This window comes from Neophocaena asiaeorientalis, unplaced genomic scaffold (genome assembly GCF_003031525.2).
Source record: "Neophocaena asiaeorientalis asiaeorientalis breed wild unplaced genomic scaffold, Neophocaena_asiaeorientalis_V1.1 scaffold79, whole genome shotgun sequence".
NCBI lineage: Eukaryota > Metazoa > Chordata > Mammalia > Artiodactyla > Phocoenidae > Neophocaena > Neophocaena asiaeorientalis.
The window spans coordinates 322584-347582 of NW_020175402.1; the positions used below are offsets into that span (position 1 = coordinate 322584).

Consider the following 24999-nt stretch of genomic DNA (forward strand, 5'->3'; position numbering starts at 1 on the left):
CAGGGGCAGGAGACGGGGGCAGGGGCAGGAAGAGATGGGGGAAGGGGACAGGGGCCAGGAGGAGATGGGAGGCAGGGGTAGGAGATGGGGGGCAGGGGCAGGAGGAGATGGGGCGTAGGGGTTCACCTTCTCGATCAGCTCCATCAGGGGTTTGGCCTTGAGCTCCTCAATCCTGCTTTCGTTCATACACGCACGGTAGTATACCTGGGCCTTCCTTTCTGCCTCACTTACACTGGCCGTGGAGTTTTCTGGAACGATAAGGGAGAGCAGTTTGCAACACACCCCCATTTGCACACTGGGTGGCCCTGGGCGAGTCCCTCTTGGAGTCTCGGTGTTCTCAGCTGTGACAAGAGCTGGGACTTGGGCCTGTCAGTGCAGGCGAGGAACCGCCACGGTGGGCATCTGACCGCCATGGGCAGACTGGAGGGCTCCTCATTCGCTGAGCACAGGTAAGGAGAGGAGACTGTGCTTCTCCCCCTCTGTTGGATGGGTTCTCAGACGTGTCCCTGGCCTGGCAGCACGGGCCACCCAACGGGAGGACAGTCTGCTTTCCCTGCCGGCTAGCGTGTGACCCAGATACCCCTGCCCGGTGCGTGGGACAGAGACCTGTCTGTTTTTTTTTTCAGATCCCAGAGAACCTTTCTTGTGGTAAAGACAGGGCTTGGACGGAAGCTTTAAGGCCTCGTTCATTACAAACTGACTCTCCGCTTCTTCCTCAGAGGGGCCGGGCATGTTCATCAGACTGAGAGCTGACTCAGAGGCCCTTTGCCATGTCCCTTCCCACCCCCCACCAGCAGCAACTCAGTTCCTGACACCGGGACACCCGGGAGCCTCTGTCCCTTCTCCTTGTCCTTGGTGCCCTGGCTGGGATGCCACCTGCTGAGGCCACGCTCCTGCACGGGCACAAGTGGGGGCAGTGTCCCATCTGCAGCCAGGGCACAGAGGATCCGCCTTTCTCTCAGAGCCCTGCTCCAGACCCCCACCCCGCCGGGCCCCCGGTTCCCTCCGCTCCCGCCCCGCCTTGGGGAACTCCTCACTGCTCTGGCCACTTTTCCTCATTTCATTCTCATCCCTCCTGGACCCCGAAACCCCTTCCTTTGTTTTCCTTTTCCGGCAGAGCTTCATCCATTCATTCACTAAGTGGGTACTAGCTGCTCACTCCGTGTTAGGCTCTGTGCCAGCTTTGGGGACACAAAAGACAACGTCCCTGTCTCCATGGAGCTTCCTTTCCAGTGTGAGGACACAAGTAACAAACAAGTAAACACACGAAGAAAGAGCTCCCCTTGGCCTTCTGCATAGGACACTGTCAAACCCCACTCAGCCTTCAAGGCCTCTCAGAGGCCATCTTGCCTATGAAGCTTCTCCTGAGAGGTTCATTCACGAAGGGCCTCAACACTGAGCACCTACTGGGTGCCAAGCACTGGGCTGGCCACTAGGTTTTATGGACACAAGTAAGACCCGCTCCTGCCTCCAGGGAGGTCATGGTCAAATGGTGACACATACATGCAAAGACATGACCCCAAGACAAGATAGTGCTTTGACTAACGCAAATGGTTCTGGAACCCAGAGAAAAGTCACGCCCTTTGGTGGAGTGGGGAGGGGTGGGGGGGGCTGCCGTTTCTCCAGAGGATGTTCTATGATTTGAGCTGGTTCTGAAAGATGAAAAGTTACCCACCAGGTAGAAATGAGGGGAAAGGGTACTGGGTTTGGGGGGAGTGGACAGTATGAGGAAAAGCAAGGAAGCATAAAAGGGCATGGGAGAGAAGAAATGTCTGGTGTAGCCTGTTTCAAAAGGGTTGGAGTCATTTCCTGACTGGCCTAATTAGCTTTCCCAGCCCCTCTCCCGAGAGCTCCTCTGCCCCCCAGTTCTTACCATGAACAGCATCACGGGTGTCAATGGTCAGACAGCATCAGCCCCCATCTTGCTGCAGTCAGAGTGACAGCCCTCAACAGGGGATGGGACAAGCCTGGGGCTAGTTGAAGGGAGATACAGAGACAGAGGTCCAGAGGCCTGCGTGCTGAGGGTCTGTGGAGGGCACACACAGCCCTGGAAACCACAGGCAACCACTGCTGAGCCCCGGAAACACCCGAGTGTGCCCCAGGCCCTACTGGAGCATGAAAAGAGCCTTCTGGAGGGGGAACGCAGACGTGGGGAGAGCTGAACTTCGCCCTGCTTCTCAGACTCACAGAGCACAACATGAGGGAAGGCAAAACCCCTCCCAGGGGCCTCGTTTCTGTGACAATACCCGCCCCCAGCAGCTAGGCTTTATTTATTTATTTTCCACATCTTTATTGGAGTATAATCGCTTTACGATGGTGTGTTAGTTTCTGCTGTATAACAAAGCGAATCAGCTCTATCACCTAGGCTTTTGAAGAATCATCACTGCTCACCAGACTCCAGAAGCAGCATCTGACTGGCCATGACCCTGAAATGCCAGGCCAGTGTCGGGGGAGGCGTGTCCTGTGTGCTCTGGCCCAGGAAAGGGCCTGGCATCTCCCTCCTCCATGGCCCCAAGGCCACCAAGATAAGAGGCCCGAAGAAAGACTCCCAAGGAACAGCCCGGCTGTGTTGATTACAGCAAGTTCCAGGCGGAACCCCGGTTCCCGGACACCTGTACACAAGTCCCATATGATTGCTGAGAGGAGGGGGAATGCATCGCCTCCCTCTCTCCTTCACTGTCAAGGTCAAACTTCCTTCCTTTCAGCTCCACACCCTGGCTGTTACCTCCGCTTGTTTTCCCACAAATGTTTAGTAAGTTCTGAAGGTTTGGAGGCTGCCGGGCTGGGTGTGGGGAGGGAGCAGGCAACACGGCTACAGGCACGGGGCCAGCCTGGTGGGTCAGGCGGACAGCAGTGCGAGCATTGCAAGGCATCTGATTATACGTGGGGCGACTGCTATAAGGAGAAAGTCCAGGGGGGCTGGAGAGGACGGCAGGGGGAGGCCTGGGAACTCCCTGCTGGAGCCCTGTGGATGAAGGATGAGTTGCAAGTGGAGTGACAGTGGGGGCTGTGCTGGGGCTGCCTTGCCCACTAGTCCATATCCTAGTTGCCCCTGTTCCCCCAGCACCGGCGGGCACACGGTGGCCCTCAGCGACGCTTGATGAAAGAACAGAGTTCAGGATCTGCTTCTGATGAGGAAGGATGCCCTATCTGGGGGATGAGAGGGTGATGAGCCCGGGTACCGCTGGAGGCTTGCACGGGGAGGAAATGAGGCAGGTGGGGCAGGAAGGGACAGGAGTGTGAGCCCCACCAGGGGTTAGCACGTGTCCTCCCCCTCCCTCACCCCGGCTTCCCACGCTGATGCTGGCTGGGGCAGGGGCCCCAGGAGCAGGTAAATCTCCTCCACTGCCCCACAGCCACCCCCTGGCTCCTGTGCCCATCAGGACAGCCCATGGCACATTCTCCACCTCCTCTCCTTCCTCCTTACTCACAGGGCACCTACTACCTGGCAGGCTCCTTGGGGGACAGGAATCAAAGCGAGATGGCCAGGTAAGAGGCCGCTGCAACAGACCAGGTGAGCGATCGAGTGATGGTGGGGGCTTGGGCCAGGGTGCCAGCACAGAAGCGGTGAGAAGCAGGGGTAACGCGAGAGAAACAGGAGTCAAGATGCTGCCAGGCTTCCTTGGCCTGAGCAAGGGGGTGCTAAGATGCAGAAACTGGGGATGGAGGGTAGGCTCGGGGACTGGAATAAGCAATTCGGTTTTAGATGTTTTAAGTTTGAGATGTCTATTAAACATCCAAGTGGAACCCTGGGGGGAGTTTATAGAGCTGTTGTCTCGAATACTTTCAGTTCAAATAGGCACTGGAGTATACACATTCCTTAAAATTTCCTAGAAGGCCCTATAGCATGCATTCTCAACTGGGACAATATTGCTCCTAAAGGTGGGGAGAGAATTAGTTCTTGGATGGCAGAAACATCTTTTTTTTTTTTTGGCCGCACCGCACCGCATGCAGGATCTTAGTTCCCCAACCAGGGATTGAACCCATGCCCTCTGCAGTGGAAGTGTGGGGTCTTAACCACTGGACCGCCAGGGAAGTCCCCCAGAAACATCTTATTCTTTTTATGCATACATACAGTCCAGAAACAAGCATACAGTATATCCGTGGTATTAAAATTTTAGGAAGGAAGCAGTCATTAAAAAAGGTTGAGAGACACTGTCCTGGATGATTTGGGCCCTGCCACCTCCTGGCTGCCAGCTCTAGCCTGTCTTCTGTTCCTCCCCTCTCGATTCCATGCTCCTACCCCAGGGCCACCGTGCTCACTGTTCCTCCTGCCGGCCACACTCTTCCCCTCACATCCTTGTGGTCTCTTCTCTCCCTCAATTCAAGCTTCTGCTCAAATGTCCCCTTCTCTGCAGGCCCATCCTTCCTGATCACCGTGGCTACCATGACCTCTCCCTTCTCTGGCCCTGCATCCTACTTGATTTTTTTCAAGGCCCTAACTGTTCACAACCATGTTATCTATTAACTCATTTATTTGTTTATTGTCTGTCTCCCCTGTGAGAATGTAAGTTCCACACACACAAAAGACTGTTATTCCTCACAGGATCCTAGGCACCTAGGGATGCTGGCACACAGTTAGTGGACAGTATGTAACTGTTGAGAGAGTGAATGAAGGAGTGTCTGGGAGTGCCACAGAGAAAGGCATCCATCACTTCAGCCTGAGGGAGGAGGCTGGGTTTCAGAGTGAAGTCGGGCACAGTTAATTTTCTCCTGAGGAAAAGCTTGGTTTCCTTTAAGACACCCCCCGACCTGTTTACTTCTCAGAAGTAGGGAACAGCCTGGGAGGAATGGACAGGTCAGCACCCAGGACCCAGCAGGGGGCCACATTTTTGAGATGGTGGCACTTCCAGGGCCCCAGTGGTCTGGAAACAATCTGGCAGCCCAGGACCAGATAATAGGACTCCCAACTGCCTGGGTACTTCCTTTTAGGGACCCCAAATTCCAGAAACTTCCTCAGTCACTTCCCCAAAGTCCCAGAGAGGAAAGATAGCATACCATTTAATCGGCCCGCTTCTTCCTCTGGGAGTTTTTATTGGAACACCATTTCCCACATCACCCCTGGGGAGGAAACAAATGCTCCAGCAGCTGGGAGGCTACAGAGATGGGGGTTCCTAGGATTCTGTGGCACTGCCACCGCCCCCTCCCCTGTGCTGCGGCCAGACCGGCTGGCCAGGAGCCTGTGGGGCCCCGACTCCACATCAGGGCAGGACCAGCGTTTGTTTTAGATAAAACCACAGACACAATTCAGACAGTCACAGGCCTCAGGAGCCCCATCCGGTGAGGGTAAGAGGGGGAGCTGACAAGGCAGTGCCTTTTTCTGTAGAAGAACAAAAGTCATGATAAGACCATTCCCATTTACTGGTGACTACTGCTCGTTAGGCCATGTGCTGGGATCTTTTCATCACCACACTGACACCCTGAGGTGGACACGGCCACCCCGTTTCATACAGAAGGAAAATGAGGTCCAGGGAGACGAAGGAACTTGCCTATGGAGGCAGAGCTAATGGGCGGCAGGCCGGAATTTGAACCCACGCATTTTTAAGCCTCCCGGAGAAAACGAGCTACTTCCTCTGTGTGTGGGCATGGCTGCATGTGTGTATCTCGTCACAGCCGTTTCCACCAGCGGGTGCCAATTTATAGGCAAGAAGCTGGGTAACCGGTCCAAGGTCACACCAGTGAGTGGCTGAGGCCAAAGCAGAGGTCTAAGCTCTCTCTGCTTCCCTTTCCTCTTCTGCAGGTTGGCTTGGAAAACCAGAGGTAGATCTGAAGCAGTCCAGCCACCCCTAAGAAGCCCTGGATACCCACTCCCATCCTCGGATCGATTTATCAATCTGTCCATCTCACCACTCCCCAAGCATGAAAGAAAAAGCAAGGCCTGCAGCTGCAGGCGTGAAATTGGATAGAAAGCATTTCAGATGCAGAGCTTGTCTGTAGAATTTCCAGTGTTTACAGGAAGATGAAACTACATTAGACAGTAAATACTGGAAAAAGATCAAAATGAAAATACAAGAGATGTCACAGCGTGACACGATTAACTGCCAAGTCACTGACATGGACAAGTTTAATGCTACTGGAATGATTCTGCGTGTATTTCTCAGGGAGACTGGTGTCAGGAGTAGAAGAAAGGGAAACCACTAGCTTTTTCTTTATGGAATCTGTGTTACTTGAATTGTTACAACAAGCAGGCATCAATTTTTTTTTTCGTGATTAATCTTAGAATATAAAATGTAGTAAATATGACAAGTACACAAAATATAACTGTAGCTCAAGCCCGGAGAGGCCCTTGGGTATCCACAGAAGGCATAACGGGAGAAGCAGGTTTGACCAGAGTCTTGAAGGACTGGGAGGTGTTCCCGATGGCAGAATAGCCTGTGCTAAAAGCCCTAAGGCAAGGCCCAGCCTAAGGGGTGACGGGTCCAGCTGTGCCTTTCCTCTGATGAAGTGAGGACACTCTTGTCTCCCCAAAGCCTACGAGGACAGCCCAAGCTGGCAGCTTGGGTGGATGGCAGAGTGTCTTTTGGGAGAGGCATCTGTATCTCGTGCAGCTGAGGTCACCCCCCTCCAGCCAGCAGGCAGCCAGAACATGCCACGGTGGCACCTGGCCCAGTTCAACCCACCTGCTACAGATCTGCCTGGATTTCCTCTGAGGGCGCCGGAGTAAACTCACCGTTCACAGAAAGAAGTGGCTTGCCCAAGGTCACACGGCAAGTTGATGGTAACAGCTGTCCTGCCTGGCCAGCTGACACAATCCTTACGCCTCTGAATTGTCCTTCTTCTCCTAGAGAAGCCGCTCCCCAAGCCAGCCTGGACAGCAGGGCACCCCTGTGTGCTCCAATCCCCACCAGCTCCAGCTCCCTCCTGAGGCCTGCTGGCTGACCCCTTTGTCTTGGGGGAGCTGAAACCAGGCTGGCCTTAAGCCCAAGAATGCACTGGCCCACACTCCTGCATATTTTGGTCACCCACTCACCTACTTCCTGCCTCTTCGGGAGTTTCCAGGTATCAAAGTCCCAGGTATCAAGGCCCATAAGTGAGGCGCCGTATCCAGACTGGTTTCCAGGAGTGAGCCCGGGGAGAGGGGATGCCAGGATGTGCCTTGTGGGGAAGCTCTCGGTCACTACGACATGAGGTGACCCCAACTACTGTGTTCATCAGGCCTCGGGCAGGTCTCGCCTGGCCTGGAGGACAATATCAATCGGCCTTGGGGGAAAGGAGGTTGGCAAACCATACTTGCGGGGCCCTATGACCGCTGTGTGCACAGCGGAATCAGGAAAGAAAGGATACAGGTCTGAGGCCTCACAGGTCTGGGACTGAATTCCAGCTCCACCATTTCCTAGGAAATATGTTTCCTTTGTATTTGTGAGTCTCATCTGTAAAATGGGCATATACTCCATGGCGTGAATAAAATAATACAAGTAAACAACCCAGCATAGTCATGGATACACCCTATCCCTCCTTTCCCGATAAGAAGCTCTATCGGTGCTTCTATAAGAAATAAAATAAGCAATAATTACTCTTTCTTCAACCACCCAATTAATCCTTAGAACACACCTGCCAATGCTCGGAGTTAGTTCCCACTCCATAGGCGAAGGGCTGAGGCAGGCTGAGCAGCCTCTCTAGTCACACCGCTTGTAGGCAGATGTCTGGGCTGGAGCTCATCCACCACCACCGCGGAGGGCAGTCCTACTCTGCTGAGCACCTACTGGGTGCCAGACTCTGTGCTAAGCACTCTGACCCATCACAGTGAGACAATACCCAGAGTAACCCTGAGTGTTAGGTGGCACCGTTATTCCCATCTCACAGATAGTGAAACTAAGTTATAGAGAAGCCGGGTCACTCGTCCAAGGCCACACGTGATAAGCTAGCATGCTAGGGCTCACTCCTGATACCACTGGGCCCGGCCCCGGGGTCAGGGTTCCAGCTGCTCCGTGCCCGGCTCAGTGCACTCCCCCACCCCTACCTTGACCCCCAGGGACAGCGGGGATGTAAGGCCAGAGCCCAGGACTGCTGCTTGCGGGGTAGGGGAGGGGGATGAGCTCGGTCCTGGCCTAGACCCAAGGTCTTCCTGATAGGACCCAAGATCCTCCTAGAACCAGCAGGATCAGGACCCATGGGGGTCCTACACAAGGGGCAGTTCTGGACCTGACTGGGGAGTTAGAGGGCCCATCCGCCTGTCTCCCCCATCCCCTCTGGGTGCTAACTGCTTCCCCTGGCTGGAGACCCTCTTCATCCTGGACTGGCAGGGTGTCCTTGGCAAGCTTAACTTTTCTCAGGTTCCTCATCCATAAAATGGGAACCACAGTTCCTAAGTCCCAGGGTAGCTGCGAGGATTGAGGAGGCAGTGGATATGATGAGCCTGGTACAGAGCACGGCACATAGCAGACACTCAGCAAATGCCAACCTCTTTCCTTCTTTCCTTCAGACTCTCAGAGCTCCATGCTTCCTGCAGGCTCTCCCCAACAAGATGGGCAGGGAGCCGTACTGCCCCTGGCACCTGCTGGAGGTGGTGTGGGACAGGGAAAGGACATGTGACCAGGAGTCAGGCAGTCCCAGCTTTGCCACCTGCTAGCCTGTCTTGAGGAGCTCTCTGGATTTCAGTTTCCTCGTCTATCAAGCGGGGTGAGCAACAGTTTCCTAGCTCCTACCCTACAGGGTCACATAGGGTGATATCTACAAAAGAGCTCTGTAAACTGAAAAGTACTGGGCAAAGGTCAAGGGTAAATAATAATGGTAAAACCAACACAGACAGCAGCCACCACAATACACCTGGCCCAGGTAAAGCGCTTTAAAGATACCTTCCCATTTAATTTTCCAAACCTGGAGGAGGCATGGTTCCCACTGTACTGATGAGACAAGAGCCCAGAGAGGTTATGTAACTGACCCAAGATCACACAGTAAGTAGCAGAACCAGGACTTGAACCCAGGTCCCGGTGACTGAAGCAGAGGCACTAGCCCATCTCGTTATCCTATCTGGACTGTTCCCCTGCTTTGGTTGATGGTCCCTGCGCAGTCCCTGGCTGTGTCTTTAGGTGCTGGGGAAGGGACATCCCTGAGTCCCAGTCTGGCTACCACAGACATATTTGCCTTTAGTTCTGAAATAAAAGGCTGGGTCCCCTTGCAAAGGCACTCGGGTAGCACAAAGCGCACAGGGGGCTTTGCTGCTCCTGACATATGGGGTTCCCTCAGCCCCGCCTTCACACACCACCCGGCTCTGTCCCTCAGGGAGACAAGCAGGCAGCTGCCAGGGGGCCCTGCCCAGCAGCTTCTGGGGGCCCAGAAGTGGTGGGTGAGTTCCACCCTGCAGCAGCCACGCCCCCTGGGGCTGAGGTGGGGAAAACAAGCAAAGGTCTCCTTAACCTAGTTAGCTTATTTCCACTTTCGTCTTAAAGACACAGTTGCCTGAAATTCATAATCATCAAATTAGACTCTTTTCCTATCTCATGGGAAGGTTTCTGTCCCTTTGGGAAGATCTGCCCCCTTTTAGGTATCTTCTTCAATTTACCTACTTTTGAGTATCAAGATGCTTTTTTTTTTTAAAACTGAATAAGTATTTGTCAAATCTAAGCTCTGTCATTGATGGATTGACTGGCTTTTCATGACCTAGCCTCTCCCAGCATTTAGGGTCCCAGGATGGGGCAGGGGTCAGCAGGAGACAGGTACGCTGAAGGTCTCGGCCCTGAAGGGTTTAAGTCGGGACCTCTAGAAGTTACAGCACAGGGTGTTTTGATTCCACATGGAGAAGCACCCAACAGGCAGATGTTAATTCAACAGACATTAACTAAAGATACAACTTCAAACAAGACCAATATGGGATTCTAACCTGAGGAACTTTGATCAGCTCACAACCTTAAAATCTGATCTAGTGTGCTCAGCGTTCATTCCTTTTGCTCGTAACTTGCAAAACTCACAGTCAGTACTAGTCAAAACCTAAGGAACAGCTTAAAGCCAGGAGAGCAATGACCACAGCTACCAGTTCTTGTGCACCTACTACATGCCACACATGCCACGTTAATGCTTCACACATGTGCTCACTCGTTCTCGAACCTCTGCAGTTTGGGTATTATTAATCCTCTTCTCATAGATGAAGAAAGTAAGGCTCAGAGATAAGTGACTTGCTCAGGATCACGCACCGAATGATGGGGCACATTTAACCCAGTCTCACCTACTCCACAGCCCTTCGTCTCCCCATCCTGCCAAGCTCTTCCTTCAACCAGGCCTGGCCAGGTAGGTCCAGCGGACAGCCGTCCTCTGCAGCCCGTCCACTGGTCCCGCTGCCGGGTGCTTACCGAGGAGGTGCTTGATGATGGCTTGGTTGTGTTCCCAGAGGTTGCTGAAGGTCCCCCAGCGTGAGTGGCCGTCAGGCACGGGGTTGGCTTTGATCCAGCCGCCACAGGCATAGGTGAAGAAGTCCTGGCAGGGGTCCACCGTAGGGTCCATGGAGCTCAAGATGGAGCTGGTCACCGAGATGCAGGCGTCACTTAGGCACACCGAGGGGGTTCCTGGCAGGGGTCAAGGACAAGAGGCCAGTGAAGGGAAGGCAGGGAAGAGGCTATGGGAATATAGTGCTGGTGGCCTGGGGCTCTGGGGTGCCATGCCCCACCCCAGCCCTGACCAAACAGATTTGGAACTGGACAGTCACTAGACCACTACGGAGAAAAGATTTCAGGAGATTCACGATCTCCTGATGTGTAAAATTAGACTTCTGTCTAGCTGCCTAAAATCCTTTCCATGGCTTTAAAATTATCCTGAACCAAGGTGCTTCTTTTAATCAGTCCTTCCTTCCACAAATATTCATTGATGTTTTCATTATTCCCTGATGTTCAACAAATTTATTTGCTCACTCATGCATTCATTTACTCAACAAAATAATTACTGAGTATCTTCCAGGTTCTTTGCAGAATATGTGTGTGTGTGGTGTGTGTGTGTGGTGTGTGTGTGGTGTGTGTGGGTGTATGTGTGTGGTGTGTGTGGTATGTGTGGCATGTGTGTGTGTGGTGCGTGTGTGGTATGTGTGGTATGTGTGGTGTGTATGGTGTGTGTGTGGTGCGTGTGTGGTATGTGTGGTGTGTGTGGTGTGTGTGGTGTGTGTGTATGTGGTATGTGTGGTGTGTGTGTGGTGTGTGTGTATGGTGTGTGTGTCATGTGTGTGTATGGTGTGTGTGTGGTGTGTGTGGTGTGTGTGTGGTGTGTGTGTGTATGTGTGGTGGGGGGGATATAAAAGGCATAGTCCTTTCCTCCAAGTTAATAATTTAGTTGGGGATACACACAAGAAAAGTAAAAAGACAACAGTAGGAGAAATGTCTGTCATTTATTCTACCAACATAGACCGAGGATATTTAGTCCATGCCAAATGGGTGATGCAGACAATACGGTGCCAGGACTCAGGAAGGAAGAAAGAGTCTTAGGAATAGAAGGAACTATGAAAAATCATTCCCACTGAGTACAAGGCAGCAGAGTTATCTCACTGAATCTTCAAAAAAACAAAAATGAAACAACCCTAAGAGATCACTTTAAGGCCATCTTTACATACAGGGAAACTGGGGCACAGAGAGACTAAGTACCCTGCTCAGTGGCCACTGGGGTTTGAACCCCAGTCTCTCTCTGCTATGCCTGCTATGGGCCTGGAAGGGAGCCCTCCGGTGATGACTGGCCCAGGAGGCAGGGCAGCCCCATCTGTCAGGTGCTGCCATGAGGAGGGATGGGAGCTGGCGCAGGTGGGCAGTGTGGAGGGCTGCCAAATCCTCCAAGTGCCCCCAAAACACAGTGCACAGAGGAACCAGCTTCCTTTGACCCGGTTCTCACAGGACATGGGGCAGAGGCAAGAGGAGGGGGCCGGACTCCCGAGGCGAGGTTGGTCGGTGGGCTCAAGCAAAGGAAGCAAACGGTGGGCAGCCTTAGCCGTGGCCCAGCCCCAGGTGACGAGATGAAGCTGACTGCAGGAGATGGAGGCTTGTGACTAAGCACACAGGCCCAGCCGCACCGCCTGTTGACCCAAGCTGACTGGCAACAAGAGGGACCGTTTCCTGATACGGGGGCGACACCCCCGTTGGAGGATGAGGACGCCAAGGCTCTGAGCAAGTGAACGGAACAAGTCGCTCTGTGGTGTGGGAGCGCCCAGGCTGACCCCGCTCCAGGCTGCTTCGGCAATGCCAAGGCCGGGGTTTTCCCACTTTCCCTCATCACCCCTTGGCCAGTCGTGCCAGGGGCTGCTGCAGCCCTTCTGGCACGTTCAGCTCCCCACTGCACAGGGAGGAAGGCAGCAGGGCAGGTGTCAGGGGCTGTTTCTTAGACTTGGGTTCAAATCCCAGCTTTCTGCTTCTGGCCTCACGCAAGTGGCCTCGTCTCTCTGGGGGTCGGTTTCTCCATCTGGAGATGAGGAAGGACGGTAGAACCAGTTTCATGGTGATGATGATCTCATGGCTGGGCGGGGGGCTCAGCTCCCTGGAGTCTTAGGGTCCACTGTTCCCAGGCCAATCCTCAGAGAGCAGAAGAGAATGCATGGGCTGGCAGGGTGGTCTTCCTCTCACTCGGAGACACAATGCCAGCTGGGGCTGGGCAGCCTGTGTGCTTATTAACATCTGATGACAAACCCAAAGTCCTGAAGGCTGACAAAGGGCTCAACAGTCGCACAACAGCACAAAAATCAGGGCGACTCTATGTCGAGGTAATTACTTGTTTTGAGATGACCGTACAACAATTAAAGATTATTGAGCCCTTAGGCATGAAAACAGAGAAAGGAAATGGTAGGGGACATGGCACCATTTAAAATATCTCTAAATGAGATCTTTGAGTCGCATGCCCCACTTCCCGACGAAGGGAACGTACCAGAATCTTTATGGGGGCAGGGGATGGGGGGAAAGAATTTCTGTGTAGTTTGAAAAAGCCTATTCACTATTATGATATAACTTCATATCTGGAAAAGGAAAAGAATACCTATTGTTTTTATACAACAAACTGCAGGAAGTAAAGCTTGACAAATACTTGGCTGGTGGGAAAACCCAGAAGCCAGCTGTTAAGAGGGTGATTCTCAGGGAGAAAGACACATCAGAATATGTGTGTGTGTGTGTGTGTGTGTGTGTGGGGGGTGTGTGTGGTGTGTGTGATGTATGTGTGTGTGCGTGTGCGTGTGTGTGTGTGAGAGAGAGAGTCAGAGAGAGAGGTATTTGTAGTTATCATAGGGGGACTTGGTTTTAAAACAAAATAAGAAGCCAGCCCCCAGGAATCAGTCTGAGAGGCTTGAGTTCTTCACTAAGCACCTAATCTGCTAGGCACACTGCAAGGTACCCAGGTGGTACTTAAGCAACAATCACTTGATTATTTAACTATTACTGGTTTGTAGATGCTTTACCAACTATCCTTGGCCTAGCAGGTGCTTAATGTACATTTGATTAATTAATACATGGTTTCCAGGCCCCCCAATCTCCTGTCAACACGTTCAAAACTCAGCTCAGGCTCCCCCTCCTCGGGGAAAACTTCCCAGACCCTCATCCTTCTCTGTGCCCCTTGGCTGCCTGGGTGTCCGCTATCTGAGCACAGGCCATGCTATGTCATGGCCGTCTCCTTGCCTACATCCCCCACTAGAATGTGAGCCTGAGGGTAGAGCCAGCATCTTACTTGCATTTATAGTTCCTTTGCCCAGCATTGAACTTGGCACCTAGCAGCTATCCGATACATGGTTTTTTTTTTTTTTTTGCAGTACGCGGGCCTCTCACTGTTGTGGCCTCTCCCACTGCGGAGCACAGGCTCCGGATGCGCAGGCTCAGCGGCCATGGCTCACGGGCCCAGCCGCTCCACGGCATGTGGGATCTTCCCGGACCGGGGCATGAACCCGTGTCCCCTGCATCCACAGGCGGACTCACAACCACTGCGCCACCAGGGAAGCCCCCAGTACATGTTTGTTGAATGAATGAATGGCTGAGTGAATAAAAGAGCTTCGTCCGGGCCTTGGTCACCACCTGTGGATGCAGCAGATATCTCTTCCCTTTAGGACGTGCATGATCCGTCGAGCAGGTGCCAGATCTAGCTCACAGACACTCGTCTGGATGGTGCCTGGCCTCGACACTAAGTAAGACACTCCAGAATATTTTCCAGAGAATTTATCGTTTGTTTTGCTGTCACTGCTTGCAAAGCATCTGTAAGTTTCTGGAAAGGATGGTGCAGCAGGAAGGTGGATAAATGTGTATTTAAATGCCCAGACATAATTTAAAGGTGAGTCTTTCAGAATCATCAGAATTTGCATTGACTGATGTTTGCACAAATGTGGCTGATGCCAGCCAGCACCTGCTGCTGGGTAATGAGGTTATTGTCAATATCTGGGGAGGTCTCTGCTTTCCCAGGCCCAGGCAGCTGATAAAGACACATGAATTGGCTCAAGGGTCACCGGATCCCCAGCCCAGCTCCACCCTGGGGGAAGAATTCCCCTCACCCAGGTCTAGCCTGGGGAACCTCCTGCAGCCCCGAGGTGGAAGGGACAGACAGAAGCAGGATTCCTCCCTGCGGGCCCCACCTGGCAATGACAGAACTGTTTGGGGCCCAACCACTAGAAGCCAGGCCTTGGGGGCTCCCTTCTGGTTTCTGATGGAGAAACAGCCTGGGAACTCCTAGGGGCAATCTCAGGGCAATACTGCCTGCTGGAGTCTAGCCTGCTCCCCGTTCACAGGGCCAAGAGCTGGGCAGACGAGGCTGGCTAGGGCCTATACTTCCAGGCAGGGTGTTCTAAACTAAACCTGATTTAGGATGAAGCAAGATGGTGGCTGCAGCAGGACTTCCCTGGTGGTCCAGTGGTTAAGGCTCCGCGCTTCCAATGCAGTGGGCACGTGTTCGATCCCTGGTTGGGGAACTAAGATCCCACATGCCTTGTGGTGGGGCCAAAAAAGGAAGATGGCAGCTGCAGGACTAGGGTGATCAGTAGAGAAAGACTGTCCCCACTTAATCCTCCTTCTTGCTCTTTGTTCATTCAATCGTTTACTATTCATTTTGCAAAGTATTTGCACATCTATGGCATGCAGGCACTATGCTCAGCACATATGGTTAAGAAATCATTAATTAATCAATCAGATACGCATTAATCACCTGCTGTGCTGGGCGCACTTGGTAAAAATCTACAAATCATTAAATAGTCAGTTAAACAATTAAGCGATTATTTCTTAGGTACCACTTAGGCACCTGACACAGATTAAGTTCTCATTAAACGTTTGTGGAAGGAATAATGAATGAATGAATGAGTGCTTGATCCAGGAGCGATGTAAGGATGACTCAGATGAAGTCCTGCCCTCCCTCCAGGCCCCCAAATCCCTTCCTCATTCCAGTGCAGCATGGCCACCCACGCAGGCCAGGAAATTCACAGCGGAGAAGGCTCAACAAAACCTACAGTTGATGTTCCCCGATCCTGTGAAGGTTCACGATGGCTCTGATGGGATGAGTACCAGGTGACCGAGCTGATGGGGTTAAACTCTTGGCAGAGCCCCAGAGCCTACTCAAGCAGGTGGCCTACTGTCAGCAGAAAGCTGGATCTTGGGGCCCAGGGGAGAGATCCTGGAATTGACTGGACTCCCATCCTTATTTTTAACTTGGATCTGCCCTTTCCAGGTCCATAAGAGCTTATGGATCATTGATTCTGTGTAAGGCACTTGCTACATATACTCAGCCAGACACAGAGAACCAGCCTCCGGCCACTGACAGTGGGATTGAAGTGGGGTCTGATCATATACAAGGTAGGACAGAGAAATGAGATGACAGAGGTACACAAAGGTCCCTGGCTCACAGAAGGACAGCTTTTCTGGGAGCACTAACCCACACTGGAGTGCACCATGAATTACAAAGCCTGAGCTCTGGGGCCCGCCAGCCCATGGTTGAACTCCAGCTGCCCCACTCCCTCTCACACTAGCCACGTGACCTTGGACAAGTTACTTAGCGCCACTGCCTCAGTTCCCTTGTGCGGAAAACAGGGCCAGAAGCAACCACACCTCACAGGGCTGCTGTGAGGAGGCAATGAGATTACATCCGTAAAGGAGAGGCCTGGTATTTGGTACATGGAAAGTATTCAGCAAACGGAAGCCATTATTGCTATTTTGTTGGAACTGAGGATGGAGCACAGGGCCAGCCCGTGTGTCGAACCAGCCCACATCCTAACAATAATAGTACCTGGAGCTAAGGCTAGAGAAGGCCTATTGGGCACCAGGTATGTGATAGACATCATCGCAAATCCTCAGAGACATCCCCAAACTGAGCACTATTTTCTCCATTTAAAGTAGAGAAGACAGAGGCTCTGAGAGATTGAGTGACTTGTCCAAGGTCACATGGACAATAAGTTGCCCAGCCAGGATTTGAACTCATGTCCTTCTGACCCCCAAACCTTAACATCACCCATCTGCCCAGCTCCCAGGTCTTGGTCTGTTGCAGCAACCCCAGCCTCCAGACCCAGCTCTCTCCTTGGCCTCGGAGGCCAGTCCTGGCTTGAGCAGGGAAGCCCCCTTATACAAGTGGACACAGCCTGGGGCAGGAGTGAGTGAAGCCCATCATGCAACACGGGTGCACCTACTTGTCCGGTACTGGATGCCTAGCGCTGCCAAGCAGGCCACCATTCCTGCCGCCAGAAGTACCACCAGCATCACCAGCCGCTTCTCCAGCTGCGTCCGTGCGGCCCAGCACCTCTGGCCACTCCGGGGGCTTCGGAAGTTCACCTGTAGGGAAGGAGACAGGCGGGGCGAGGAGAACGTGAGCCCAGGGCCCCCACTACCCAGGAGGAGGGGGCTCCACGGCAGAACCCAGCCCTGGGGAGACACCAGGGCTGCCTGATGTCCCCTCCTGCCTCAGGGGTGGTCTGGTTCCCATGGAATCAGTCCTAATCCAGGAAAGGAACCAGCACCCTGCTCGGCAGCTCAGATTCACTGCTAAACATCCGAGTCAAGCAGTCAACCCAGCTGGGCTTGTGTTTTTTGTGTCACCTGATACGGGTAGAAGAAAAAAAAAAAGATCAGCTTTTCCCTGTTTCTCCAGTAAGGAGTTCAAAAAAAAACCAGGATGTTTGGACTCGCAGGCATCCAGCAGACATCCAGCTGGGCTCTCTTCAGAGTCTCAGCTTCAACAGGCTGGGGGTGACACAACACCCATGATAACCCAACCACAGTGCATACTTCCCAGGGGCACAGACAGCCTTAGCTGTCGAAACCGTCATAATCCCATGAGGGCTGTGTTCTTAGTTTCTTTTTACAAATGAGGAAACCGAAGTCCGGAGAGGTGAGACCCTTGCCTCTCATCACACAGCTAAATGGGTAGAGCTCGGATTTGAGGCCAAGTGTATTGATTCTAGAGCCTGCCTGTGGGTCAGAGATTAGAGTCTTGGGAGATGTCAGGGGAGATGCAATGGAGAAATAGCTCCATTGGAGCAGGTCCTCAAAGGGAGGAAAAAATGTCCTCAGCCTAACAGTCCAGCTAAACAGGAAAGGAGGCACAATGGGAGGAAGTGGAGGGTGTGACAGGGCCTTCCAGGCTGAGGAGGAACCCACCAGTCTATAGCACTCAGAGTCCTCGGCCCGGCCCTCAGACCCAAGGCCAGCTGGGGGCTCCCCTCTGTTCTACGAGGCGCTTCCTGCAAAAGCCAGGGCCGCGGGACAGGAAGGGTCCCCTGAAGGTGGGGTTCAGTTTAGTGACATTGTGGCCAACAGTCGAGCACCAACTCAGGGCCACGTTGGAAAGACCGAGGGGAAAGATAGACTCCCTTGCTTTCGGCTGCTCACTGCCCAGCAGAGAGGCAGATGAAGACACAGACTGGGGTGGGCAGAGGTTCAGTCTGGGAAGGCTTCCTAGAGGTGGGGATGCCTGGGCTGGCTCTTAAAGAATAACTAGAAGCTGGCCAGGTGAATGGGGAGGGGAAGGGAAAAGGGGGGCCTGGATCCTAAGGGGTGCTGTAAGCCAGGTGAAAGACTGGGGACTTCCTCCTGAGGGCTGGAGTGATACGATTAGATTTACCCTTTGGAAAAGTCATGGTGGCAGGAGCAAGGCTTGGAGGGGAGCAGGCATGCAGGCAGGGAGACCCACAGCCTTCCAGGAGGTGAAGGGGGTGATGTCAGGGGAGATGAGGAGACCCAGCCTCTGACCTGCGAGTGCCCCCCAACAGCTGAGGGGATGGCGGCCCCTAGGAGCAGGTCACAGCCTTCAGGGAGCCTCACACTGGCGCCTGGGGAATCTGAGGCTGGTCACCTTAGGGAAAGGCATTGAACAGCCTCACGGTCGCCACTGGATATTTTGTGAACAGAAAATGACTTGGGGGGCTTCCCTGGTGGCGCAGTGGTTGGGAGTCCGCCTGCCGATGCAGGGGACACGGGTTCGTGCCCTGGTCCGGGAGGATCCCACGTGCCGCGGAGCGGCTGAGCCTGTGAGCCATGGCCGCTGAGCCTGCGTGTCTGGAGCCTGTGCTCCACAACGGAAGAGGCCACAGCAGTGAGAGGTCCGCGTACAGCAAAAAAAAAAAAAGAAAATGACTGGGGGTTACTGCTCTAGAGAAGGAGGAAGACAAGAACTTTTTGTGGAAAAAAAAAAAAACAGTGGGTCCTACAACCAATAAAAGGAACTTGAGGCTTGGTGACAATGCTGTGGAGGTCCAGGAAGTTCGGACACAGAAGAAGCTGTGTCAGGCGGGGGTCGGGGCGGGTCGCCTCCTGGAATCCCTTAAGAACCTTTTTAAAAACGTGAGACATGAAGATTCTGACCACGCTACTGGTGCAGACACAGCCTGGGATGATGCTGACATGCTCACAGCAATCGACGTCTATAAAGTGCTTTTTCAGAGGCATCAATTCTCTCACGCAGTTTACCCCGGGCACCGGTATCTCAGAGGGCCCTCAAAGGATTTGCCCTGTCTGGGGATGCTGACATTTACTTTCCCTGGGCCCCTGAGCTGGTCTCACCTTCTGCCTCCCACTCTGGGCCTCTCAGTGCCCCCATTACCAAGGCTCAGTTCGTGGGGGGAGAGGGGTGAAAAGCTAAGAGATGGAGTGATCTTGGTGTAACAGGTACCCAGTCCCCTTGGAGGCCAAGGATCACAGCCCTCAGGGCTGGGGAAGCAGAAAACCCTCTCTTATGTGGACAGAGCAATACCGAGGTGCAGGGAAGCTGAGGAGGTGAAAGGGAGAGAAAGAAGAAATAAAAGGGAGAGGATGAAAGACAAAGGGAGGGAAGGAAAAAAAGAGTAATCATGGCAGGTATTGTTTGAGGGCTTTCTGTGCTTCTGGCATCACGTTCATTCTATTTTGTTGCTAGATGATGCTATTCTATCTTCACAACACCCCTAAGAGTAGGTATGAGTACTAGCTCCAGAAGAAACACAGGAAGTGGGGCGAGGAGACAGCGTGAGAAAACCCACGTCCCTCCAGAACCCACAGCCCCAGCCGAGTGGCCACGCTGCCCCCCAGGAGCCGCAAGCAGAGCTGAGCCTCACTGTTTCACGTCAAACAAACAGATGGTGTTCACTGCAAAACTTAAATAGAATTAAGTCAGAATTAAATTAAAAATTCATATTTCTAGGCAGAAATGGCAAACGGAATTTGAAAATAGGGTTTTTAGCCTCTGTACTGTTCTTTGCTCGACTTGAACGACCAGGTTGACGGGCCTCTTGGTTTCTGCACAAGCCTCATATCTGAGGGCAGAAATCCAGGGGCAACCTCCTGCGGCAGGAGAAGTCACCGGGAGACTGCGCCGGGATCAAGAGGCCTCTCCAGGAGAGCCTGTCCAACTCCTGGGTGCAACGGACGGGGCCGGGGCTGTGGGTCTGCGCTGCTGTCTGGCTCCGTGCTGTCTCCTCCCTGAGCCCCTCTTGTCCCCGCCTTGCCTCCTTCAGAGCCGGCCTTTTGGAAATGAGGGCGTGCTGATCGTGAGAGAAGGGTCTGCAGGGACGTGGAGGGTCGGGAGATTAGTGACGGGCAGCCCTCTTGGTCTCTGGAGAGGTAACAGGGAAGGGGCATCAGCTAAGCCGCAGAGCTGGAAGATGACGTCCAGCTGACGTCTGGAAGATGGGGTAAGGATGACCATGAACGCTCAGCTCGCTGGCAGGCTTAACATCCTAGCGACTGTCGTGTGAGGCAGAGAGAGAATGAAACAGAGAGGAAAGGATGCGCTGGCAAGACAGGTGGAGAGGGAGACCGAGAAGGAAACAGAGCTGGAGAACGAGAAAGAGGGAGGAACTGTCTAGCTGTCCAGCCCAGGAGTTCCCAGGGTTTCCAGAGCCAAGGGAACAAAGCCCTGATGAGGGATAGATATTCGGTTACAGAAGTGAGGGCCTGGTTCGGCAAGGTTCTGCAAGAACGAGTTCTGCAGGCGAGGATGGGACACCACGCCCGGGGCCCAGGAGACAAGCCAGCAGAAGGGGCAGGGAGCCTGGCTTTCAGAGGAAACAGGGGCTCCAGAGGGAAGGCAGAGTCTTTTCCTGGGTCACTGCCTGGCCCCCCAGCGACCTGGCTGAGTGGAGCAGCGCACAGGAGTCAGTCTGGCCAAAGGATTGGCAGGGAGCACACCCGCTGCACCCCGAAGGCCAGACCACTCCGTGGGGGCTGGCAGGGAGGTCTGGCTGCCTGCCTTGAAGTCAGCCTTTCGGAGCAGACAGACCAGGACAGCCTGGCCCTGCGTGATATCCTGCCTCCGTCAGGGTGTTAGGTTGGGGAAGTTTCTTCTAGCACAGTTTCTATATGGTGAGCTTCTGGCTGAGGCCACTGGGGCCAGGCCAGAGTGAAACTAGAATGCCCTCCTGTCCTCCCCATTTCCTTCCTGAGCCCTACCTGCCCCTCTGCCCCTGTGCTTGACTCTCTTCCAATGACTGAGAACAGCTTCTAGTATAGTACCTGTTGGGAGGGAGGGGACTCCTTATATCTAAACAGGATCAAAGTCTAGTATTTAGAAGAAGCACTTTCCAGATCTCTTTGCTTCCCAGAGAAACACCCAGCTGCTGATGACACGACGGCACTGGAGAAAGGGCACCAATCCGAGAAGTCAAAGGTCACCCTTGACTTTTTCAAGATCCCTCATGCGTCCCTGGGCGGCCTCTGGACCTCAGTCACCTATTTTTAAAATGAGGAAGTTGGATGAGGTGCCAGGTCTGACCAGCTCAGATCCCAGAGCAACTCGAAGGCCAGAAGCATAAAGATCTAACAGGCAGGTAGAGCTGAAAGGGTCTCCTGGTAAGCAAAGAGGTCTCTGTAAAGCACTCAGTGGGACTGTCTCTGAAATCACCTGCTAAAGACAGCTCTGTGCATGGCGGGGGGCGGGGGTAGAAAAATGAGAAAACCACCACTAAGAATTCAATATCTCAGCTTTCCTTTTTCTTGAAAAAATTGATTTTTAGGATTAACTGGATGAGTTTCAACGGTTTTGGTAAACAGTTGGGGCCCTCTGCTCCCCAGTTTAGGCTGCAAGTGTATCTTTAGCTATTTCTCTTTGAGCCACTGGGGTGTGGGGAGACCAGGCAGCCAGTATGAGCAGAACAGAGGCAAAGGTATTATATTTAGGGCATCACTGAGATATCATGCCTGATGAGTTTTTATAATGATCCCGATAACAACCAAATGCATTTTCTGTTGTATTATACATGGTGCTTTCACTTATATTGTCTCATTTCAATCTTTGCAACAGCTCTGAGAGGTGGATTAATATTAACCCCATCTTGCCAAAAAAAGTGGTTTAAGTGAGTAGTTTTCAGGTCTCAGAGCCCACGAGAGGCGAAGCTGGGGCTCCGTGTTAGAGATGGGGCTTTCAATTCTGTACTCAGTCCACAGTGACTAATTTTAGTTGACTGTAATTAACTTGTACCTCAAATATGAGATCAAGGGAAAGAAAAATCCTTTCTTTCAGGTGAGGTACAGGTAGAAATTTGCTCCAGCTAAATACAGCACTTTGTCAGCATGTTCAGGCAAAAAGGCGGCAAGTTTGGCTGAAAGATACAAGTTTTCATTTACTAGTGTTGGTATCGACGACTTTGAAGTTCTGAGAACCAATGGGCTTCCAAACCTTAAAAAATCAAGTAGCTGATTTTTATAGCTGCCCGTCAAGAGAGGGAGATTTGGGGGGACTGGGTCCATTTTAAGAAGCCTAAAATTGAGGAAGCAGTTGCGTTTCTAGCAATCACTCACAGGAAATTATTCGAAAGTCTAGAAAATGGTCACCCACAGTGTTAGAGATATTGGGCCTACTGTCCAACTGTAGCAGATTGCGTAAATATACTTTTATACATTGGTACCGTAAAGTATTATGATTTTTATTGGTAGCATGTTTTGGAAGTATTTTTTTAATTGTATTTTATTTTTTTGGTCCCACCACATGGCTTGCGGGATGTTAGTTCCTCAACCAGGGATCAAACTTGGGCACTCGGCAGTGAAAGCGCCGAGTCTTAACCACTGGACCGCCAGGGAATTCCCTGGAAGTACTTTTAAAATTGAGGTACAGTTGATGTTTTCGAAGTTTTTAACAACATAGAAAAATGCTTATGAAGTGGCACTAAATGAAAAAAGCAGGACAAAATACTGTGTACTTAGAGTGAGCTCAACTATATTCTAAAATATATATAAGCAAAGGTGAAAAACTAGAAGTGGTGATCTCTGAGTGGTGGGGTTACTGTTTCTTTGTAAATCTTTTTTTATCCTTGACTCTTTTTTTTTTTTCCACAAATGAGCATGCAAAGTTTTTATATTGGAAAAAAAATCCCTATGATTAAAAACATAAAATTAATAGAAAACTCTGCTTTGTAAGATGAGATAAATAGGTTCTTGACTCGTAGAAGAACGATCGTTAGCTAGTTCACGTTTGCTTTAGGGAAGTCGGGGAGTCTCAAGGAAAGCCAGGCTGGGTACCCACAGAAACGCCTCCGAATCCTTGGGGCAAGCTTTTTGGCTTTTCCTGTAGTGAAAATGGGCGCTTTACCCAGTTTGGCAGTTTGGTGTACTGCCAACCAGTGGCAGTTTGCACTCCAACCACGTGATTGCTGTGTGACCACAGGAATGTCCCCAACCTCTCTGAGAGTCAGCTTTGTCATGCGCAGCATAGCCACAGGGGCCCTTACCTCATGACCAGAAGAAAAAACAAGAATCCTAGCAGGCCCAGAAATATGTATCACATCCATTTTCTCTAACTCCATTTTAAAGATGAGGGAATTGCGACTTAAAGAGATTAAGCTGCTCACCCAAGATCACAAGTGGTGTCAAATTCAAAGGTGGGCCCCCGGCTTCAGAGACTGGGCTGCCTCCGCTCTGCCAGGCAGCCTCAGGCGGATGAATGTACTTTGTGGCCTCAAAAAAGGCTATACCCACGTGGGCTGCTGTTATGATGATGACAACACAGCATATTATTTTGTTGTGAATTCCAAAATGCTTCTGTGCTGATATATTTAGAACCTTCTGTGAAAGATGAGACTGAAAAAGATTGCTGATTAGACTGTGTTTTGATTTGGGAAGGGAAAAGTGCCTGCCACAGAAATCTAATTTCCTGCTGGATTTAGCCTCTTAAGAAGGGTCTATGGGGAAGAGGGTCTAGACAGACTGGGTTTGATTTCTCACTCCCAGATTTCTAGCTCTGTGACCTAAGGCAAATTGTCTCCCCTTCTGGAGTCTCAGTTTCCTCATCTGTAAGTGGGAACAGTATTCCCTATAGCTCATGGGGGTGGTCCTGAAATTAAGTGGGATGATGTAGGTAAAGGTGCTCTATTCCAGTGGGCAGACCACTTGGGATCATGAGTTTGGATCTCCCTGGGCCTATTTAACTAGCCTGGAGGAGGGACTCAATCAACACTGTTTCCCTTTACTAATATTATTATCCCAGCTTCTAAGAGCCTGAGTAGGGTTGGGCCTGGCAGCCTAAGTTTCCACACACCCTAAGTTTGCCCTTCGGAGGAGTTGTGATTTGTTGTCAGTTCACTGGGCAGCCCCAATACTCTCCTCAATGCCCCCCTTGGTCAACCTGGCAGAAGTCCTCCTGGACTGAGCTGCTCCAGCCTCTCTTTAAGCCGGTTTTTCGGAAGTCAGGTCACAGGGCCCCCTTGGGCATCCTTCATATTTCCAACTCGCTCCCATCCACCTGCCTGAGTCCAAACCCAACCAGGGCTGAGGTCCTGGTCAGGACTGTCCCAACTCAGCCCCACAGGGGAATAAGAGCAAAAGGAGCCACACTCACTGGTCTGCTACCAGGCAGGGAGGCAGTGGGCATATTGGAATCCCACAAGGGCAGACCCTGGGTGGGGGAGGAATTGGGCTTCCTGAGTGGGCTGAAAGGGGCAGGGAAAGGGGGAGCAGAGGATGGGCTCCAACCCCCAGCAAACTCAGGGACTGGGGGGAAGAATGGGGTAATGCCCACCAGACAGGGTGACCAACCACCCCAGCTGACCGAGGACTGATGGGATTCCAGGGCTTTCCATGCTACAACTGGGACAGTTTTAGACTCTGCCAGTAAAGGGCTGTGTGACCCTGGGCAGGTCTCTCAGTACTCAGGGACGGCCTCTTCTGTGAAAAGAGAACTGGACCAGCTCACTTCTACAGGATGCTTCAACTCTGCCACCTGGCCTGTAGCCCCAGTAGCAGGTGGTCGTCGGGAGGGTTTGGAGAGGTGCAGAGCTGGGGAGGGGAGGCCGGTGGGGGGAGTCCAGCGCCTCAGGAGCACTTCTAATCCAGAAAGACTTTTTCGACAAGGAGCCCAGAGCTGCCGGTCTGGCACTGGCCCCCTCCCTCCCGACTGGCAGGATTGGGGCGGGGCGGGGGCGGCAACAGCGCGACTGCCTGGTGGGCCTGGGCTGGGGGCTCACAGAGGGCCCGGGTTCCTACCTGAAGGTGGTTTGGGTACACGTCACCCTCGGAGAGCGAGTCCACCAGGTCCTCCTCGTCCAGCGTAGCCCGCTTGTAGGTCGACATCTGCAAGGCCAAGTGCAGCACGGACTCTCTTAGCGCCTCCATGGCTCTCACGCCCGAATGGGGAAGCGGCCACCCGCCGTCTCCGCTGCCGCGCCCCGCCCCGGCCGGGACACCGAGA

The 24999-nt window shown here is 52.6% G+C and overlaps 1 protein-coding gene across 3 annotated transcripts in view; it reads right to left on the minus strand.

Annotated features, from left to right (window-relative positions):
* The window catches only part of ECE1 (endothelin converting enzyme 1), a 61280-nt gene that overhangs the window by 33703 nt on the left and 2578 nt on the right, over positions 1-24999 (minus strand). For 2 of the 3 annotated variants that reach the window (XM_024766688.1, XM_024766686.1), the window contains exons 1-4: positions 24795-24937; positions 16541-16682; positions 10287-10499; positions 127-248 (exon numbers count right to left, since the gene is read on the minus strand). In XM_024766688.1, coding sequence (XP_024622456.1) covers positions 127-248; positions 10287-10499; positions 16541-16682; positions 24795-24923 — 606 coding nt within the window. In that variant the 5' untranslated portion in view covers positions 24924-24937. Of the gene's footprint in view, positions 1-126; positions 249-10286; positions 10500-16540; positions 16683-24794; positions 24938-24999 lie in introns of those variants that run through there. The other variant, XM_024766689.1, reaches the window with a different exon arrangement.